At 42.2% G+C, this 19,969-nt stretch overlaps 6 protein-coding genes across 7 annotated transcripts; 4 read left to right on the top strand and 2 right to left on the bottom strand.

Annotated features, from left to right (window-relative positions):
- The first annotated feature begins 1,069 nt into the window (after positions 1-1,069).
- On the top strand, positions 1,070-4,318 carry LOC116621118 (ankyrin repeat domain-containing protein 50). 2 transcript variants are annotated; one of them, XM_048725299.1, is made up of 4 exons: positions 1,070-1,159; positions 1,242-1,451; positions 1,685-2,274; positions 2,461-4,318. In XM_048725299.1, exon 4 carries the CDS (start codon positions 2,592-2,594, stop codon positions 3,690-3,692), a length of 1,101 nt encoding a protein of 366 aa, XP_048581256.1. In that variant the 5' UTR covers positions 1,070-1,159; positions 1,242-1,451; positions 1,685-2,274; positions 2,461-2,591; the 3' UTR covers positions 3,693-4,318. The 2 variants fall into 2 exon arrangements, with proteins under 2 accessions (XP_048581256.1, XP_048581255.1); XM_048725298.1 differs by lacking the exon at positions 1,070-1,159 and having other exon boundaries at positions 1,191-1,451.
- A 1,889-nt stretch (positions 4,319-6,207) lies between these two features.
- LOC5517041 lies at positions 6,208-9,127 on the top strand. Its single transcript, XM_032387042.2, has 2 exons — positions 6,208-7,556; positions 7,870-9,127. Exons 1-2 carry the CDS (start codon positions 6,441-6,443, stop codon positions 8,158-8,160), a joined length of 1,407 nt encoding a protein of 468 aa, XP_032242933.2. The 5' UTR covers positions 6,208-6,440; the 3' UTR covers positions 8,161-9,127.
- A 222-nt stretch (positions 9,128-9,349) lies between these two features.
- On the top strand, positions 9,350-10,619 carry LOC125561279. Its single transcript, XM_048725300.1, has one exon. It carries the CDS (start codon positions 9,692-9,694, stop codon positions 10,307-10,309), a length of 618 nt encoding a protein of 205 aa, XP_048581257.1. The 5' UTR covers positions 9,350-9,691; the 3' UTR covers positions 10,310-10,619.
- A 485-nt stretch (positions 10,620-11,104) lies between these two features.
- Positions 11,105-13,090, bottom strand: LOC5516978. The gene has a single exon (XM_001637032.3). It carries the CDS (start codon positions 12,537-12,539, stop codon positions 11,733-11,735), a length of 807 nt encoding a protein of 268 aa, XP_001637082.2. The 5' UTR covers positions 12,540-13,090; the 3' UTR covers positions 11,105-11,732.
- Positions 13,091-13,980: 890 nt separating this feature from the next.
- LOC5516979 lies at positions 13,981-16,498 on the top strand. Its single transcript, XM_032386985.2, has 3 exons — positions 13,981-14,269; positions 14,347-15,254; positions 15,713-16,498. The coding sequence occupies exons 2-3, from the start codon at positions 14,899-14,901 to the stop codon at positions 16,251-16,253; spliced, it is 897 nt and encodes a 298-aa protein (XP_032242876.2). The 5' UTR covers positions 13,981-14,269; positions 14,347-14,898; the 3' UTR covers positions 16,254-16,498.
- Positions 16,273-19,928, bottom strand: LOC5517042 (proteoglycan 4). The gene is made up of 2 exons (XM_048724668.1): positions 19,827-19,928; positions 16,273-18,861 (listed from the first exon to the last, which is right to left on the bottom strand). Exon 2 carries the CDS (start codon positions 18,845-18,847, stop codon positions 16,898-16,900), a length of 1,950 nt encoding a protein of 649 aa, XP_048580625.1. The 5' UTR covers positions 18,848-18,861; positions 19,827-19,928; the 3' UTR covers positions 16,273-16,897.
- Between the last annotated feature and the right edge of the window lie 41 nt (positions 19,929-19,969).

Here is a 19,969-nt window from a genome sequence, read left to right as displayed (position 1 = left end):
TTTAAAGACAAGGTATCGCAACCTATTATAAACACGCAATAGATCACGTGATTTTATAGGCTCATCATCCCTGAAGACCATACGAACCTCTCCACCCTCTCGCGGCTAAGAAAGAATGGTGTATGGTGTAACCTGCTTAGTGCCCCCTCCCCCCCCCCCCCTAGGAGCAATGGTAAAGTGATTTTTTATCAGCTGTTCTGTTATATATAAAAAAAAATTATTTTGTCTTTTCCTTTAAGTTTAAGAAAAAAAATGAGATGGTTCGCTGTAATTCCATCGAGAACTCTTCCTGCCCATCTCTGATCCGATAGAAAAAAATATGTTCCAGTTGCAAAGACCTTTGCCACTACCAGTTGTAGACTGATATCCTTTTGTAATCTAAACAAAGCCGACAGACGAAGTACTCATCGACTAATGCACTTCCTGTATTGATTGCGGCGCTGTTGACCGACAGGAACTTTCTGTTTTCTTAACTTCAGTAACGAAACCTGATCCTCGCATTTGAACTTTTTACTGTTTTAGGGAATTCTCTGTAAATACCAAAATGGGACATTAGCAATACATGAAGCTCTGTAAATACCAAAACTATTATCACTTAATGATTTAATAATTTAATATATCTAATGAGCCCCTAAAAACCTTGAAAGACGATTTTACAAATTTCATTTTTTTACGTTTTAGGCTTATTAGGAATCAGAAAGTCTTAGACTTAATTCTTTCCTGATTGCTCTTTTTATATTTTGACACTTTAATTCATGTCGCTTATCTAAAAGCTAATCACATTGAACTGCTACATAGGCCTGAGACGTCCTAAAAAAAATGAAATGTTGAAATGAGACGTTCTTGCACACTAAAGTACAGCCATTCTGAGGCCATGGGTTGACATCAATCAATGGGTGGACATCAATCCTGCCGTGGCTTGGAATTTGTTTGTTTATAGCAGAGGGAAAGGGTCTAAAAAGCTTGCTGGGAACTCCTCGTATCTGCTGTATTTTGCCACTTGTGCTGTGCTGCTGGCAGACGACACCACTTTGAATAATAATATCTATATCTTCCTATCTACACCCCCATAAGTACACGCTCCATTTTTTTTAGAGCACTATGAATTTATCACCAGTATTGACCTAAAAACATCAAGTGCTACACAAGGCGTTGCAGGGTATGTTTCTTTATAATGGACTTCATAATGGTTCTTTAAAGGCAACAAGATGATTACTCTAACAAATGTGTGTACTTCATAGGGGCTTGGGTGTCCGATTTCTTCGACGTCGAACTTGATGACCCTTACATGTGGAAAGCGATAGATACGAGTAAATCAAGACTTAGCAGGATAAAACCATGACAGGAAAACCTTGAAATTGTCCTGACGGCTGATGCGGCTTCGTTCACCCTGCTTGCCGACAGTGTTTACAAATGGAAAAGAACAATAACCCCCTCTTCTTTCACATGAGGTGATAAATCGTTACTAATTGGGATTGACATAGTTCTCGCCGCCGAGGTGTAAAGTGCTTTTGGCAATTTATATCTCATCTTCTTATAAGTAAAACGAGAAGTATCTTCCGATCAAATGATGAAGAGTATCAACACAGAATAGAAGCGAATAAAGTCGATATTGCTGAATGTGCCAAAGCCGAATTATTTTATTATTATTATTTTTTTAACTATTCTTCTTCTTTTCCGAAAGAGTTGATTGTGTGCCGACAAGACGTTAAGCAACACTTCCTGATGAAATAGCTCGAAAGAACTCTACTCAATATGTGGTTCCTTGGCCCGAAAAGTTATCTTCCAGACATACTTGCATGTACTGACAAGCTTACGGATCGATTAACCCGATAGCCCCGTGACTTATAACTATTTGAATAAACTATATCTCCTATAAAGAGATTTCCTTTGTTTTATCACTACAGACTAAAGATCGCTTGTCGCTGCTTGGCAATTGTGCAATTTTCGCTGGTTTTCGACTTTGAGCTGGTCTTCCAATGCTTTGCACTTCCACGGCGCGAAACCACCCGTAACACAATACAAGCGAGTCAACAAAACCTTGGCAACATCTGGTCGGCTCAGCCAATCACAGCGCACCATTACGTGTCCTTTCAAGGACCTTGCATTAATCAAACCGAATGAGGCCGAGAGAATCAGAGCGAGCAGTCCCTTGTGGTTGTTTTCGATCGTTTCTGCATATATTTTCTGTTTCATTAGCTGCGTCCGCGGTTGCGACACGATAGTAGGCTGAGAATTCGTGATCTCAACAATCGTGTGATCGACTTATAAAAGGTACGGTGCCTGAGCGAGTCATTTCTAACGTACAACAAACTTTGCTTCTGTTTTGAACTAATTACTAAATTGATTTTCGGTTAAAATTTCACTATATAACTTTGAAATACTTAGTTGTATAGGCTATTGTGTTTTTGCTTGTTGTTTTTCCCGTGCCAACTTTATTTTTGTTGATTGCTGGCTTAGGTTTTTTCAACACAAAACCAAGAGCTGCGAGAGAGGAGAGTTGTTTGTTTGGTCGACTTAGACACGGATTAACCCAGAGGCGGTAGAAAACTATGTAACAAGTCCTTACGGAGTTCAAACGACAGCTGAAAATGTCGGCAGTGTTTCATCAAGCTGTTCTGGAGGGAGATGTCACTAAAGTTCGCTTCTTGCTCAAGTATAGTCCTGGGATACGCATTAATCACGCCAGTAAACACGGACTGACTGCTCTACAACAGGCCGCCTGGGACGGTCATGTCGACTTGGTAAATTTCCTGCTCGAGCAAGGTGCCGACTTGAGTTTAGTTGACTCAAATGGCTACACTGCGCTGCATCTTGCCTCTCAGAGCGGACATTTGGATGTTGTCAGCCTTCTGGTGAACTCTGCTTGCGTTAATGTTCACGCTAAAACCGACCGAGGACAAATGGCAGTGGATCTAGCGAGAACCGAACCAGTCAGAGCTCTGTTATCGCAAGCTATGCTCGAGGAGAATTTCAAAAGGAAGTGCAACGTTGGTCATTCTGATCCTTGGGAAACAAGTGAACCAAGTTACTACAAGAACCTTCCCGGGTGTCGGTATTCCCTATCTAGCGGATCAACGGACTCAGGAGTTTACGACGATTCAAACTTACTGCATGACAACTCAGAAACAACAAGACAGCCGAGGTCTCAAAGGTTAGCACGCGAAAACAGTTATGAAAGCTACACTAGCCGGTCCACTACTAGCGATTATAGCACGGGTAGCGAGGGAAGGGATCCCCGACCAGTGTATCGTAAAACGGACGGATCTGCCGTCACTTCAATTTTAAAAAGTCAGTCGTTCTCCGGCATTCACCAAGCCTATGATGGCGAACGAATGGGGTTAAAAGGAAGTCGGCCTGCGAGGTGCTCCTCGACAAGCCTGCAAACGCAACGAGAAGAGAGGGATCGTCATCGCCGACCCCAGTCAGCCAAACCTAGGGAGCCTAACAGACGAAGGACTGTAACATTCGGGGAATCTGACCACGATACAAGGCAAAAGTCGTATCAAGAGTCGGTGCCGGAGAGTCAGGTGCGAGCTCCGAGCCCACAATACTCGACGCCACGTTCGCGAATTCCTCCTCCCATCCCTCCCCGAATCTCAAGTTCGCTATCGCCTAGAAAAGTAGAGGATTCTGCTAGTAGGCCGACCTTATGTACGGCAAAGTATAGCTTTACAAATGGACGATACTAGCGTGTAGAGGGGTAACCGCAATAGCCTACTCGCCGGGTATTTTTGTCAAAAAGTATGCATTAAAAGTACTTTAGACACGCTGTTTTGATAAAATCAGCTGTAAGTGCATGCAACTTTAATGGATATGGCCGCAAATATAACAACACTTACAAACAATTTGTCGCCAGGCTTTGGGTACAGTTCCCATCTTGAATGATATCCTTCGAGTTTTTCAAGACACATATTCAGTGCTGATGTTTCAGATATTTATGTTTTGTACAGTACAAAATTTGGATAGAAATGCGATAGTTTTATAATGTGAATAATTTAATCTATAAATTGATGTGTATAGTTTCTTAAAATACGAGTGATGCAGTATTCAGATCTGAATAAATTTTCAGGCCTTAGGGCCGGGCGCTTGACTACGGCGTGTATTATACACATCTAGTGTAAAATTGTAAAATTCAACGTAATTATAGTAAACGTTTGTGTAAATGCATGTGTAAATGAAAAGATGCTCTGTTAAAGTTTGTAGCTAACCAGTATATGATTTGCAATGATTTTTTTAGTTATGTTCGCTGTAAAAAGTTTAGAATCGTTTACTTATCCATTCGCCAATAATGCAAGATTAAATATCATACCATCTAGTTGTCATATGTCTTTTTTTGTTCCAGTATAGCAGTTCTCTGCTTCTTCGCAGGTATTTTTAAATATTTAAAAATATTCGTTTCGTGTAAAGAATACACTACTTATATAGACTTCCTAAAACAATTCACAGGATATTGATACAACAAAACTGAGCCATCGGATTTATGATCGTACAGGAAACAAAAGGATTTGTACAGTTTCTTAACGAAGGATTAGTTTGTAAATCAAACAAAGCATAAAAAAATCCCAACAATCCAAGATATGTTTTCGCATCAGTGAAATCGAGGTAGGACCGCACGGTAGGCTAAATTCACAAGAGTCACGGGTTCGTTACTCTCAAAGTGGTTACGATAGCAATATGAAAGAGCGATAGGGTGTGTGTTGGTTAACTACTTCCTCCTTCGGCTTTAGCAAGTGTGCTGAAATTACTCTAAATATCTTCCGGCCGCTAAAGCGCGCCTTTTCGTGGCGCCGCTGAACTAGTGCGGGGGCGCTTATCAGTGGGTCAAAACTTCTAGAGAGATGATGCCGATTATCATAAGCTTTCGTTGGAACATTCTGGGTTATCAGGCTTTGTCTGGGTGGACTATGGGACTGGTTGACTTATGTATTTAGTTGTCAATCGTTACGAGTACGAAGGAGTGGCGTATTCGTGACCAATTAGCCCGGGACGCCGCGTGACGCTGAAAGACAACACGAAAGAGTGCAAGTGTGTGATCACATAGTCTCCAAAGTAATACTGACGATAACATTGGGATACAAAGAAGCAATCTATGTAGAGATAAGTGATTGAAGTAGCACAATAAAGGTAGAGCGTTAAGGAAGTGAGAGCGTGCAAGTGCGCATTACCCTCCAGCGAACGTAACCAAAATAACTCTAATGCCGTGTTTTCATATGCGTGATCCATGGGGAGTAACGTGTCCTGTTGTGATCATAAGCGATTAGTGAACACAAAAAAATGCGCAAGCATAGGGGGTACGTCACGGAGACTCACATCTCCTGAATCGGAGTGGTGCGGTGGGGAGTTGAAGGCTTTGATTTGTCGTACCATAGACTTATAGAGGGTGGGCAAGGCAGGGGGACTTTACAGATTGATGGTATAAGGTGTTCTCAAAGTACCTTTTTGGCCATACCCTATGCTCGCGGCTTGTTCTCAAAGTACATCATTTGCCATACCCTATGCTCGCGGCGTCTTCTCAAAGTACCTTTTTTCCATGCCCTGTATGCTCGCGGCGTCTTCTCAAAGTACCTTTTTGCCATGCCCTGTATGCTCGCGACGTGTTCTCAAAGTACCTTTTTGCCGTACCCTATGTCCGCGACGTCTTCTCAAAGTACCTTTTTTGACATACCCTATTCTCGGGACGTGTTCTCAAAGTACCTTTTTTCCATACCCTATGTCCACGGCATGTTCTCAGGGAACTTTCTTCGCATCAGCGCTTGAAATCCCACGGAGCGACAACATTGATCAGCTGTGTACCGGGATATCATTAACATGCACTTCCCTTTGACAAAGTGTCCTTAATTTCATTTTTCGCCATATGCGTGTTTAAAAAGTTTATGTAAAAATGATTAATGGTTTTTGAAATCTGTTACTATTATTGTAAAAATGTTTTTATTGTACTTTTTTACTAGTTTATATTCATGAATGTTTCTTGCTAAAACATATTGTTTTTGCAGTACAGATAGGTGCAAATGAGTGGTTATTACAAGTGTAATTCTTTACTTAAAATATTATTCGTGTGTGCTCCAACTTGTCCATTGTTTTTCTGTGTTTTTGTGGCTATGTTTATGGCTTCCCTGTGTGGTATTGGGCGAAGATAAGGACGTGTTGCTCTCGGTAGCTAGGAGATACACCGCACGAAGATGAAATATTAAATGCCTCACTGCTATACAACTTGTCATAACAGCAGTAAATTAGTGTTATTTCGGATTTCAAACACCGCTCAGAGAATACTTTGAAATTTGCTCGACCTTTTTCTCTATTTAGGCGAGAAGAAACATTCTAGCTGCCAAGCACCTGTATAGTTTTGGTGGTAATCGATTCATAGGGAGAAATATTAGACTATAACGAACGAATTCTACAGTCCAATTTATACTACCCCGAACTATACCATTGAAGTTATGAGTTATCTTCTCGGAAAAGGTGGTATCGTGTCGGCACAAGATCTCTACAGCGAGGATGACAACTTCATCATCGGATCTGACTTGGAGGCAGAAAGGCTACGTCGGGATGCGCGACAGTTCCATAGAAGCAGATTCAGCGAGACGCGACGAAAGGCTCACTACGCACGACTCCAGAATGCCTCTCTCAAAGTCGCCCTAGAAACCACCGAAAAACGCATGGAACAGAAGAAGTCTATTGCCATAAGAGAAATAGAGCGTTCACGAGTGGAGATACTCAAACAGATTGAAAGTTATCAGGGACTCTCGGCGGCACGGCGTGGGTCATTACCTGGTACGTCCCTACGCGCGACTCTCGCGACAGGGGAAACTAGGGCGCGCCTCTTGCCTTTACAACCTTTCGCTAGGAGACGCAGACAGAGAAAAGACACAAGAACTAGTATAGAACAAGAAATATGGATGCTTGATAAGGAAGACTCATGGATGCGACAAAAAGGAGAGTCGCCAAGTGGAATAATGGGTTTTGTTTCGAAAAACGAATCATTAAAGGGACAAGGTACACCACTGGATGAGTCGCGCAGAACTAGTTTGGAGGTGACCGGAGACATGGCGATAGTAGACGACGGTAGAAGGGCTCATGCAGCGTTAAGTGGCCTCTTGCAAATACCTCCATCAAGAGAGGTATTGTTTAGTGAGTCCGGACTGCCTTCTAGAGCCTCGCCATCACAAGAAGGATTTGAAAATGCACCGAGACCTGTCTCACATACTCTTAGTAGCTTGCAGGCTGGGTTAGAGTCAAGAGCACCTTCTGTTGCCCAAGAAACTTTGCAGCAAGGATCCGTGGAAGGTTCTACGGATTTACCTGCTATCGATGGCACCTTACGGCACGCTCGTAGAGGGTCAAACGGAACGTCTATTTACACTTCGTCACACCATCTATCTAATCACACTTTGTCACACCATCCATGTAATAATTCTTTGTCACGCCATCTGTCCGTCCTATCTCGCAAGTCGGCCATACAGAGAAAGACGCCAGTACTGAGAGTTTCGTCGTCGAGACGTAGTGGTAGTCAGCGCGGCAATAGTTCTCGTATTGCCTCGGCTCGTACTGTACAGGTTAGTTCTATTTGTATGGAAAAGATAAGTAATGCAAGAACTCCCCTTCCCCCCCTCTCTCTCCCCCCTTCCATATCTTTCTGCTCAACCGCGGGACAGCGCGTAGCTCTAAATCCAAGATGGCGGCCGATTAGCTGATGAGATTTTTCTTTTGCTGAGATCTTACTACATCTACACGCGTGATTGCTCGATTATAAAACATTCCATAAACTCCCGTTGTCCACTACGTATTCCTGGTCGCGCTGTACCAGATGATGATTTATTTCTTGCCAAAATACAAAGCGTTGTCGATATTCCTTTTTCTATATTGTAGGAAGAAGAACGTGCAAAGGTACACCAGGCCAAGCTCCAACTAAACCAAAAGCTTGCACAAGACACAAAAAAGAGGGTATGGAAGGATTTCGACGACCTTTTGAAGGGCTTCTCAAAATTCTTAAATGTTGGGCAGAATTATGAAAGACCTGAGCCCGCTGTAATAGACGACCAGCTGATGACCACACGAGACATGCGTAACAAACGTTTGCCCATAAATCCCACGTCCTCGCTGAGCTCGTTGTACTTCCGGCATGGACCTCTCGATGATTACGTCATCAGGCTTTGCTAATACATCCAGTCTAAGAGAAGCCAAAACTTGCTTAGGCTAAAGAACGGATTTTTGCTTGGTGTGTTGGGGCCGCACATACTTTTTCATAAAATCAAATATATTCCATATTGATAATCACCGGATTTCAACATATTCTGCGCAAGCCTCTTTCGCCGCTCACCTAACCTCCTCGACATCCTCGTTAAAGCCAAGCTACCGACACAGAGCTCATGCCTATTGAATATAATAAACAACCGCCTTTCCATCCGCAAATCAAGAGAAGCTACACTGTTAGCTCGCGCTGGGACTCTTGAACCTGGTGTGAAGAAACCGTTTAGTAATCTACACCCCCCTATTTACCATCAACTATTTTCCTTAAGTTACTCCTTACTAATAGTTACTATTTTTATCTTTTGTTATTTAAACATCAATGAACTTTGTACGTATACTAGCTGTAACTTGCCACTGTAACTCATTTATAACCTGAAGAAGGCAGGTATTGGCCTGCCGAAATATCGTTAAAATAACAATGCGTCAGGGCCGTAGCATGGGGTGCGTTATTGTCGCCTTTTTCTTTTCCTCTTTCCCCGATATATCATAGCAACGTGCCTGTTCTATAACAATAGATAACTTAATGCGACATAGATAACCCACGAGTCCTTCATTCAGCTCCCACATGGATAGCATTCGTCTCTGCGATGCCATCTTTCGTTTTAGACAGGCGGTGTTCGTAGGGTTTGTTCACGCTAGGAGATCTACTGACCTTTGCGAGCCCGTCCCAAGGGGCTAGATCTTCTAGGATAAAGATTTGTAAGGATTTTACACTGACACTTTGGGACGGCTGCGGAGGAGGCTAGGATAGCATTGTATTAGGATAGTATTGAAATAACAACTTTATTTCATACTTTGGATTTTAATGTTATCTAGACTTTTGAAATCGGGAGCTTCTAATTTTAATTTTAAATTAAAATTCGTCATTTTATTGCGAGGAATCATTGCAGGCTTGGTATGCGAGCATCGACTTTATGCGGGAAGGACCTCATCCAAATTTCGAGGTAGTAGGTCCTCTCTCCTTTCCAGGGAAGAGCCCACACGAGCAATGATCAGGCGTTCCTCGCAGCAAAGTCCCATCATTCCTTGTTTTCGTGACGTCATTGCGTAGCAACTCAAGCGCTTTGTTCGATAATCAAATAATTCTAACCACTAATGCAGACATCTATTTTGAATTCGCAAACAAAAGCCCGTTGACAATTAACATTGACAACAACTCTGTTAATAATTAAAAGTGTAAAACACTTCGAATGCCAGAGTATCCAAGTAGGACTATCCACGGTGGTGACCTATCGCTAACACGGATAGCGTGGCTGCGTCTAGAAGTGTTTATAACTCGCAAGAAAGTTTACTTAATCTTGAAGCTAGTTTGATCGTCCATGTGCGGTAAATATTTCTTCCAAAATATTATAGGTCACAGTACCAGTAGTTGTGTTTACCATACGAAATCTATGTTGCCGTAGAGCCTACATCATAGACATTGCGCATCGTAATTGTTATAATGGTTGAACCATCACAACTAAAGGAATCAATACCGATCCACGAATGGGATACAGTGAGTTGCAAAGGTCAGTCATTACGACTGTCTGAGCGTCAACAAATATCTCGAGCTCACTCCGAGCCACTTGATTTGTACGATAAACAGTTCCAAACCAGAGTGTCCAGAGTTTCATCCGAGAGATCTCGTCGAGCTAAGTCATGCAGATCGGAGATGGACATAACATCGATGGGACAACAGAACAGACAAAGACTTATCGAGGCTTTTCTACCAGATATAAGGCGAAAGCACGCGAGAATGGGCTTTACTCACAAAGTCAATCCGTTCAACTTAAACCAGGAAAAGCTAAAAACTATTCAAGTGCGCGCGAAGACGACATGGGATGATAGATTATTGCCCGAGCACAGGGATGTTACACTAGGATTCGGTGGAAAGGCCGCTAATAATACAACACCTAGACCCATATGGGTAGCCAAGTCACTTCCAATGAACTCCATGAACGACACTCTTTTCCCTGAAGAGTATCCAGCCTTATATGCCTACGTAAAAAAACAGCATTGGGACTATAGGGACCTGCGCTTTATGCAACGACCTCTTCCTAAACGTACCTCAACAAAGTAAGTCCCTCTATAATCAAGACTCACCGAAATGGATGACAGAGGAATGACATCTCTAACGATAACAAACCAAATTATCGTTGATTGATGTTTATTGTTAATTGGTTGCAACGCTTCCTTACTGAAGAGAGGATCAGTAAACATTAAAGGGGCAGTGTCATTATTTGTCATGGTGGTCCACAAAAGGCTAACCATCTGAGTATTTTATATGACATTTAAACTTTAATTAAATGTTGATCAGTTGACGGTGACAGCCGCTTTTAAAATCACTGATATACAATGAGCTAAATGGAATTTTGATTTACACCGTTCAAGTATAGTGCTTTTGTTGTTGGGATCTTTTTAGTGGAAGGGGAGGGGGCGCTTATTCCAAAATTCGAGGTCGAGGGGGGGGGGGAGGGGGAGCCTATTGGGGGAGGGGGCGCCTATTGGGGGAGGGGGCGCTTATTCCAAAATTCGAGGTCGAGGGGGGGGGGGGGGGGAAGGGGGCGCCTATTGGGGGAGGGGGCGCTTATTCAAATCATGACGGTATTTGTACTTTCATACCTTGTCGATTTGTATTTTTTTTACATGCAATGCGCAGTAGGCCAAGCTTGTCAGAATTATCCTGGAAAGAGAGAAAGCAAGATGTTCTGTAAATATTTGAAATATTTATATGATATGGATCAGGTCGGTTCCAAGCCATTGTAGTCGCTACTTTTCGGAGAAAGGATCGCGGGCGCCCCGAGACTCCTTTCTGATTTAAATAGAGATGCTGACATCATATGTCAATGGTTAGAATTAAAATGGAATCAGTCAATGAGAGTGATTTTTTTTATTCGCACCTATTCTAAAATTACAGCTCTAACAACTGTACAATATAAATATAATAACTTACTCTCTAAATATATGTAGGCACGTTATATACCGTGCTCACTTAATATATTCTCCCATTATTTTTCAAAGGAAATACTTGATTAAAATTGCTTATGATTACATGATGTTATGAATCAATGTCACTCTATAATACCCCGACTTGACTTATATAACTTATTTCAAGCAAAAGCATGATTATATAACATGCATAGATAAACGATACAAGTTCACACTCCCTTCTGGTCTGATATATCCCACTGGCCTAGTATAAATCTCATTGTACTTATATATTCTCTTTATATGTCCATTATTGGCCCGTGTAAAAACATCTTTCGTGCCATCAAACAACTGACGATTTGTACTCAAGCACACTTAACTCTGCCGTCTAAACAGAGCACTTTTCATCAGCAAACTATAGCCCTTTTCCCCCGTCACTTTTAATGAGGCTCAATTTAGGGCTGTTTGTTCAGCGCAACCGAAAAGCTCTGCACCTGCTATGATAGTTTGCGTAGAGCTGCTCTAAATATATCTCCATGTCTCCTGTATCTTTGTATATTGCTCTGTGTGAGATTTTAGTAACTTTGTGATATCTTCCGTTTCCCTGTTAGTTTTGGCTTGGTAGTAACTGTACTTGTACTGTTTCGAACCCCACCTTCCCGACTGAGGCAACTCGTAAGCTGCACAAATCGAGGATCTTCCAGCCCTACTTTGGACATTTCCCGAGACACCTTTAACATCTCGGGAAAGCTTAATTGTTTAGATAAATGCTTTCTCTTGCGGCGCCTTTCTATCGGTTCTTCCTGTGACATTGTCAACGGAGGAAGACTTGTCGAAGTCTCGGGGTTTTTTGGTGATGCCTTCCTACCTTTCCGTTTCTTGCTTGTGACTTGCTGTGTCACAAAAGTCTTATTTTCCTCCTCGCTCTGTTGAGGTCGGTTCTGTACGGCTAGTTTTACAAACGTGATTGCTTTTTCCCAGTTTGACTTGCTTCTTGTCGCATAACCTCCCTCTCCAGTTATTGCTTTACTCGCATCTTCAGTATCAGACACTGTATTCGCCCTTTGCCTCCGCACAGACTCATCTAACCCCGCCGCATTTATCGGAGGCAAATAGCTCTCCCGCCTCACGTCGGTCGTGGCAATCGTACGAGGTCTGTCCTCGGAAGCTGTGATCTGCTTGTTTGCAAAGTCCAATTGCCTATATGTGAGATACTTGCCTTGTCGATCTCTGTGCTTATTCAAGGCCGCAAGCTGCGTCGCAAGAGCTCGTTCTTCGTGCGTGTTCTCCTTGAGGATGGCTGTACTAACCTTATTCTTCAACCTCATCTCGCCTGTTTTACTGATTCGAATCAGTGGATAGCGAGACGAATGAACACTCATGGTTAAGACGCCTCACCACTCTAATTAGGAGCAAATGTTAGGTTCTCATAGCATTGGCTTTCGTGATATCTTTTGTCGAGTTGTTTTGGTTCGCGTGCTACGAATCTGAAACCCAAGTCGATTGTCTGAGAGACACATTTTTCTCGGTGTCTATGACCGCTGGCTTCATGGCAATGTTTTAATGATTTCCGTGGTTAATCGTTAGCCGACTGGCATTCAAAGTATCCGACGTGTGTCAGCTATTAGTCCTCTGAGATCAATTTCTCCTGGAGGATCTTTTTTCCTCTGAGACTTCAATTTGTAAGCGTGATAAGTTAACAAGCGCTCGGCCGATGTGATAGCTGTGTTTTGGATCGCGATGTCTTGCTCTTAAACTTATTCGTTTTGTTCAGTCGGTAACTAATCAATAGGCACCTCTTTTGCACTCAAATTTGTTGGTCCATTAGTCAACAATAATTTGAATGAATTTATTAAAATATCAAGCAAGTAACAAACTAACGAGTCTCGCGGGAGACTGAGAAAAGATTAAAAAAAAGTTATCCGTAGAGTAGTGTTGTCTCGCTAGGAAGCCATCCTATCTTCCGGTAGCTTTTAATGTCGTACTTTAACATTTATTTAAAAAACCTCCCCATGCATACATGAATAAATTAAGAAGGCGCTCAGTAAAGCGTTAACGTAAATATTAAAACTTATATTAAATTTGTTTCTTTTATCCCGTTTCTCGAAATTAATTGAAACTAATTTGACACATTTGCGTTAAACTTAGGATGTTGGTTTTCCAATCACGGCTGGGTTTACCATCCTGGCTGTGGTGGTTAAGTACAGGGATAACAGATCTATTCTGCAGTAATCCCTCAATTGTTTTATTTATGAGCAAACATCTAGAGATGAATTTGTTTTTTACAGACTTGGGCTAATTAGGGAACCATATCAATTATAACATGGGTTTCCGGTAAGTGCACTGTTTACGGCAAACATCACCATGGCATGATGACGTGCCCTTCATCCTTTTAATTGTTATGTGACCATTTTATAGTATCTTTCTTTTCTCCCCCCCCCCCCCCAAAAAAAAAAATGTTTTTCTTTTTGTCCCTTTTTTCTTGTTTCTTCTTCTTCTGTTTTTTCCCCTTGTAATTTCCTCTTGTTGCTTCAACTTCTTGTTTTTCGCGGCTTCTCCTTTCTTTTCTCCTTTTTGGTCTGTTTAATCTTGGTTTTCATATGATCCATCAAAAAGGTCAAACGTCTATCAAAAAGCACACACATGTCATTTCCTGAAAAAACACAAAACACACAATTTTTAATAAGTGCTTTAAGGCTAATCCAAATTTAAGTTAAAAGCATAAGCTATATGAAGATCATTGGAAGGTCTATAGAAATGTCCAGGAGTCACATCAATGCTGATTCCCCTTGAGGGCAGGATCAATACCATCACAAGATACCGCCCTAAAGTAATTCACTTCAAAATAGACATTATACCGATGGAAAGAAGTAACAAAACAAAGTAGTGACACTGAAATTCAACTAATATTTTGGTTGTTCGCAAGTTCGTGAGGTCATCTCGGATCAGATTGCAAGTAGCGCGCTTTGATAGGACGCGATGTTTCATCATTGGCCTCTAGTACTTAGGGGTCAAAAGCAAGAACGAGAGAAACCTAGCGGGGCATAATAAACAGTTGTTAACTGTGTCAGCGAGGTGCCTGGCTTCGTGTGTAACGAAGCAAGCAACACAGGTAAACGAGACGTACTATAAACGAGCAGTGAATAATTCAAATAATTTCCAAGGCATTTGACGTTCTTCTTCTACTAGAGTGTATGTACTGAGCTCGTGTGCTCTTGCGATAACCCGAAGGGTTTATTTACGTTGGAAACCTTTCGCGGCTTCTGCTCAGCTCATCGAGTCGTCAACGCGTTTGGAACGTGCGTTTGGAGGTGAACAGGAGTATCCACGCACAAGTCCACGAGTGTATGTCTATTTAAAATAGACATTGGGCAATACCTTTTGTCAAGTGTTTATTTAGTACTCCGTTCCATGAGATCACGCAGCAGTCACAGGAACTGATTCACTTATGGAAGACCTGGGGCAACAGCTGGTTTATTCATTTGTGAATGGTAGTGCAGAACAGAATTCCTGAGACAAGATCATCGTCTGTTTGGCTGCAGCAAAATAACATTTTGATAAATCTGCGGACGTGACAGCGTACCTACCGGTACAGAAGACGCTCAAACGGATTTGGAATTCAATCGAGTGCCTCGATTTAAATTCAGATTCGACAAAGCTACATAAGAAGCTACTTGAGATTCTTCATAGGCTTAGCTGCTGCTTAACTGATGCTCAAAAAGGATAGAAAGCGTCCATTCGATGGCGTTGGCGACTAGGGCTACAGTCATGGAACTCGTGGACTTTGAAGCTGCGAGAAAACGAGCGGACGAACGCCTGAACCAAGAACTTGTAAGAATTCGTAACTTACCCAAGAAGAGTAAGATCAAGATTTGCAATAAGCATGGGTTAAATCATGCACACCATATGAACACAGGGCTGGTGAAGGGCTTGGAGATTGACTTGGATGTTATCCATAGAGAGAGGAGGAGAGTGGTAAACGAAATGAACAAAAGGAAGAAAGTTTTCACAACCACCACTAAGCGCTCTTTTCCTGATTTGTTACCGGTGACTGGACACGAAAAGCAGGGGGTACCCAACCATATGTCACCTAAACGGTAAGTATTAGGGTTCCTTTACAACTAAAAATAGCATCAAAGTAACAACAGTAACAACAAGTGGTAAACAACAAAGATGAAAACAATGACAGCTATGGTAAACGGCAAAAAAACACCAGCAATAACTCTATTAACAGCTGCAGCAGCAAGAGTAATGACAAAACATACAACAACGACGACGATAACGAAGCAACAACAGCCATGGTAACGACAACAAACAACAAAAACAGCAACTACTACTGCAACAGTTAGCAACAACAACAATGGTTAACAACAACGATAAAAAACAACAACCAATGACAACAGCAACCGTAGAATTTCTGAACAAAATGTAACTAAGTTTTACAGTTTTCTCCATCTTTTCTTCTCTTTCTGTGTTCTCATTTGCAATCGCTACAATAGCGTTATAGTGATTTCGCGTTGCTTTATAAAAGCCATCTAAGACATTACCCTTTCAGATTCCATACCACGTGGAACCCAAACGACTATTCTGACACAAAGTCACAAGAAATCATAGCTCAAGAGGAGCTTCGAAAAGAAAGACTTCTTAGACTGACGGAGCGGAGCAAACAGAGAACAGAAGACCTTATAAATAGCAATTACAATAAACTAAGGCTCTCGCCAGATCCAGGAATAGGGCCTTTTGTAACGAGACTCAACAACAGAGGAGTGGAGCTACGAAAGAGTTGTTTCCCTTCTCTTTTAGGGCAATCCAATCCAGGCATAGTTCCGAATAGAATGCATGCGCAGTACAATGGAACACTCGGTAGCATTCATGAGAAATGGTTTCCAAACGGGCAAAGTCGACCTGGTTCAGGAAGATTTCGGGAAATTGTCAACGAAAAGGTGATTTTACCGTCGATAAAGTCAAAGCTACACACCCCAGAACCCCGTCTTCGTAAAGTCGTGTTGATGGCAACAAAACGGAAGACAGGAGGGCTTGCAGGGGATATTCAACTCGGAAAAAACACTTCTGCGTTTACGAAGCACTGGATGTAGTAGTTACCACAACAGTCACTACCATAGAATTTGCATCAGCAAATATCCACCTTTTAATGGTTTATGGCGTTTTACATAATTCTCATGCAATTTATTTTTGTTTCTTGTTGGGTGCTAAAACCAAACTAAAAAAAGGTGTAATGGTGGTTTTGTTATTTAAAACAACCAGCTATCATAGCTACAAGATTTCATAAGATGAGATGTAAATATTTTCAGATTTTTGTAAAATAAATGTTAAAACCACATTTCCTTAATAACTTTTGTTCCCTCACCTAAAAACGTTTTCACGATAACAAGTGAATGCTCTTGCACTCTCCACGAGTCCCAAACAGTGTCTAATTATACAGTACATGCTTACAAAACTTATTCCAATCGACATGCTATATTGTCTCGTTATACATGCCTAACCCTGCTAAATAAGCACTATCGCTATCAATCTATGGTGGAATTTTCTTTAAGTAAAATACTGACAAGCATATTTAATCTCTTACAGGATATTCAAGCACTATCTCTATCTATCAAATTTGAATTTCATTTTCAATCACACATTGACAGCTGAATATATAATCCCTTTCAGGAGATACAAGTACTTGATCCATTTAAGTGGATAATTGAGTCTCATGCAAGCACCGTATCTATGTCATTTACCCAAGGATCTTATCTAACTCATCCTCTTCTGTCATCCTATGTTTTCTTGCCTGTGCTTTCATTTTCAGGTAACTCAGCTCAAGCTCATCAAGGGATTTCAGCGACTCAATAGCCTCAGGCTCCTCGCCATGCGGGGTGGGCGGGGGCTTAGCGGAAGGGTGCTGTGGCATGGAAGTAGTGTCAGGCGTTTCTGTTGGTTGGTTTTCTTCACTGGTCGAAACTGTAGGTTCTTGGTCTGAGGGTGTATTCAAAGCTGATGCTTCTTTAACTGGTGATGTGATCAGAGTTATAAGTACTTGGACAGAGGATGTAGTTGAGTGTTCTTGGCCTGGGGATGTTGTTGATTTTAGGTGTGTTTTCTCTTCGGTTCTCAGCCTGTGCTCCTTTATGGTTGTCGTCACGGTCTCTATTGGAGCCGTGGGTTCATGAGTAGTGTGAACCAGTTCTTCCGTTCTTGATTTTGGGACAACAAGCTCCTTGTTCCCCTCGTTACCTTCCTCAACGTCCACAATCTTTCCTGAAACGGCAACTTTGAGATTTTCATTCTCGTCTTCAGCCACGCCTTGTTTCGTAGGCTGAGGATGTACCCCTTCACTGTGCTTAGGCCGTGTTGCTTCAGTCGGTTCGGTCTTAGGTTCGAGTAAAGAACCACCTCTATTACCTTTCTCGACATCTACCACCTTCTTCTCGTCTTCTACGATCCCGGACCTTTTCGCGGCTTTCATGTCATCGATATCATCCTGAGCCACACCTGCCTCAGGTTCTGTCGGTTTAGGTCGTGTTCTGCCAGTCGGCTCAGTCTTGTGGTCTGGTAAAGGACCACCTCCCTTACCTCCCTCGACTTCTACCACCTTCTTCTCGTCTTCAACCATGCCCTGTTCCGTAGGCTGAGGCTGTACCCCCTCAGTGGGCTTAGGCCGTGTTGCTTCTGTGGGTTTGGTCTTAGGTTCGAGTACAGAACCACCTCTATTTCCTTCCTCTACATCAACAATTTTCTTCTCGTCTTCTTCAACGTCGGACCTTTTTTCTGCTTTCATGTCATCGATATCATCCTCAGCTACCTCCTTCTGGTATTCCGTTGGCTCCGGTCGCGTCTTCTCTGTCGTTCTCTCGTGCCTTACAGGGGTAGACCTTTCTTCCAAGGTCGTCATCGGAGTATTTGACGTCATATCAAGGGTAGTGGGGAATATTTCAGTTCCCTCTGGTTGCTTTTCAGTCGCTGTTGGCTTTCCAGTCGTCCTCACCATAGCTGCGGCCTCAAAATCCTCATTCTCCGACACTCCCTCCGTCGACTCTATGGTTGGCGACTCGGTGGGTATTTCGTAAGTTGTTGGTACTTCATTAGTCGTCGGTTTATTCTTTACTTCTTTAGTATTTTTTTCTTTGTGTAGGGTTGCATTCTCTGTGTCAGATTCAGGCAGTTTGGTACTGTCTTCCTCAATTTGATTAGTGTTTCTATCATCCGATTCCTTAACTGCTTTACTTTTAGGAGCCTCCAACTCAAGGTTTTCTCCATCATCGTTATAGATCTTCTCCTCGAATGGTCGCTTAGCAGTATCTTTAACAAAGTTGTCGCTGTTTATGCTGCCTGCCTCTCGCGCTTCAACTTCGTCTTGAATTTTAACCTCATTATCATTCTTTTCCTTGGCTTGGACCGCTTGGCTCGTGTCCCCACTGTCAGCAGCTATATTCCTAAAACGATCTTGCTTCTCCTCTTTTACTTTCACCCCATTCGCTTCCTCATCCTTCAAGCCAGCTGTATCTTGTACAGCGGGTTCATTCATCTTGTCATCTTCAATGGCGTTGAGACCGTCACGCTTTGCGTGACCCCAGTCACTCTTTTTGGGATGCTTGATGATCTTTGAGATGGGGCTGGCTTTGGTGAACAAGATTCCGATGATTGAAAGGACAAGGGCGGTAAAGATGACAGTGTGACTACGGTGCATCGTGGTGCTGATACCTACAAGTGATAAAAATATCAGTTATGGCATTATACGTTTGAATAACTGGCCACAATCTTGGGACAACATCTCTAGAGCTCGAATGCTTCTGCCGATTGCTCTTAGAAATATATTTGCGGCTTCAAAACAATGTTTTTTTACTATGATCAAACAGTACTTTTTTAATCCCCCGTCGTGCCTAATCGGAGCAAAACTTACGGCGTGTACGTGATCTAAAAATTGCTACTTTTAATAAATGCCATTAAGCTATTTCAAACAAGATTGCACTCGCAATGTATAACATACATAAGTAAATGGGGCATAAGAAAAAACATAACCAGGCTTGGAAAATTGTCGCAATCAGACCATCAGGATTAAACCAATGGGGGCTATGGCACATGGATTCTCAAGTGCAACCTTATTTGAAATAGGTGTGTAAATAGCAACGAGCGTGTGTGATTTTTCATTATCGCAACCCATAAATGTCAGGTTGTGTACATCCCAGGCATCGCGTTTGGTTCTAGCTAAGACCGACCGTTCTTCCCGTAATCGAGGTTACTTCCGCCTCATACTAAACATTTATATACCTTCAAAAAAATGCCTAACTAGCTTTATTTGAAACTTATGCAAGCTGAATATCAGTGTGTTATTTCCATTGAGTAGGAAAACAAGTTAAGTCCAAATAAGATGTTCAATTTGGCACCGTCTAAAGTTTGAAGGAATGCTATAACTGAAGTATCTGATATATATTCATGTTGCGTGTATCCGACATAATGCTATGCGTTATATATACTGATGGCGCTGTGTAGTGTTTGGCAAACATCGATGCAGACGCACGGACCGCGCGATAGGACTGCATGATAAGACGTTTTTAACGCTAACAAAATGTCTGAGGCACGGGCCCACGGCTTACTCTAGGTGTCCTTATCGCAATTACTGCAATTAGGATAGCACTTGATATGTTTTACAAAGGAACTGTTCCTACCGTGAAGGAGCCAAAGCAACTTTTCGCGCAGAAATCGCTTGAACACGTCCTGCTCCTCTGCGCAAGGGGAAATTCAATATCAGGACAGGATGGCGCTTCAAAACTTCAAAATCTGAGACCGGGTCATAGGACATTTTGAACCG

This window comes from Nematostella vectensis, chromosome 3 (assembly GCF_932526225.1).
Source record: "Nematostella vectensis chromosome 3, jaNemVect1.1, whole genome shotgun sequence".
Taxonomy (NCBI): Eukaryota; Metazoa; Cnidaria; class Anthozoa; order Actiniaria; family Edwardsiidae; genus Nematostella; species Nematostella vectensis.
The sequence above is the reverse complement of the archived record's forward strand: the minus strand, read 5'-3'. Positions and strand labels throughout refer to the sequence as shown.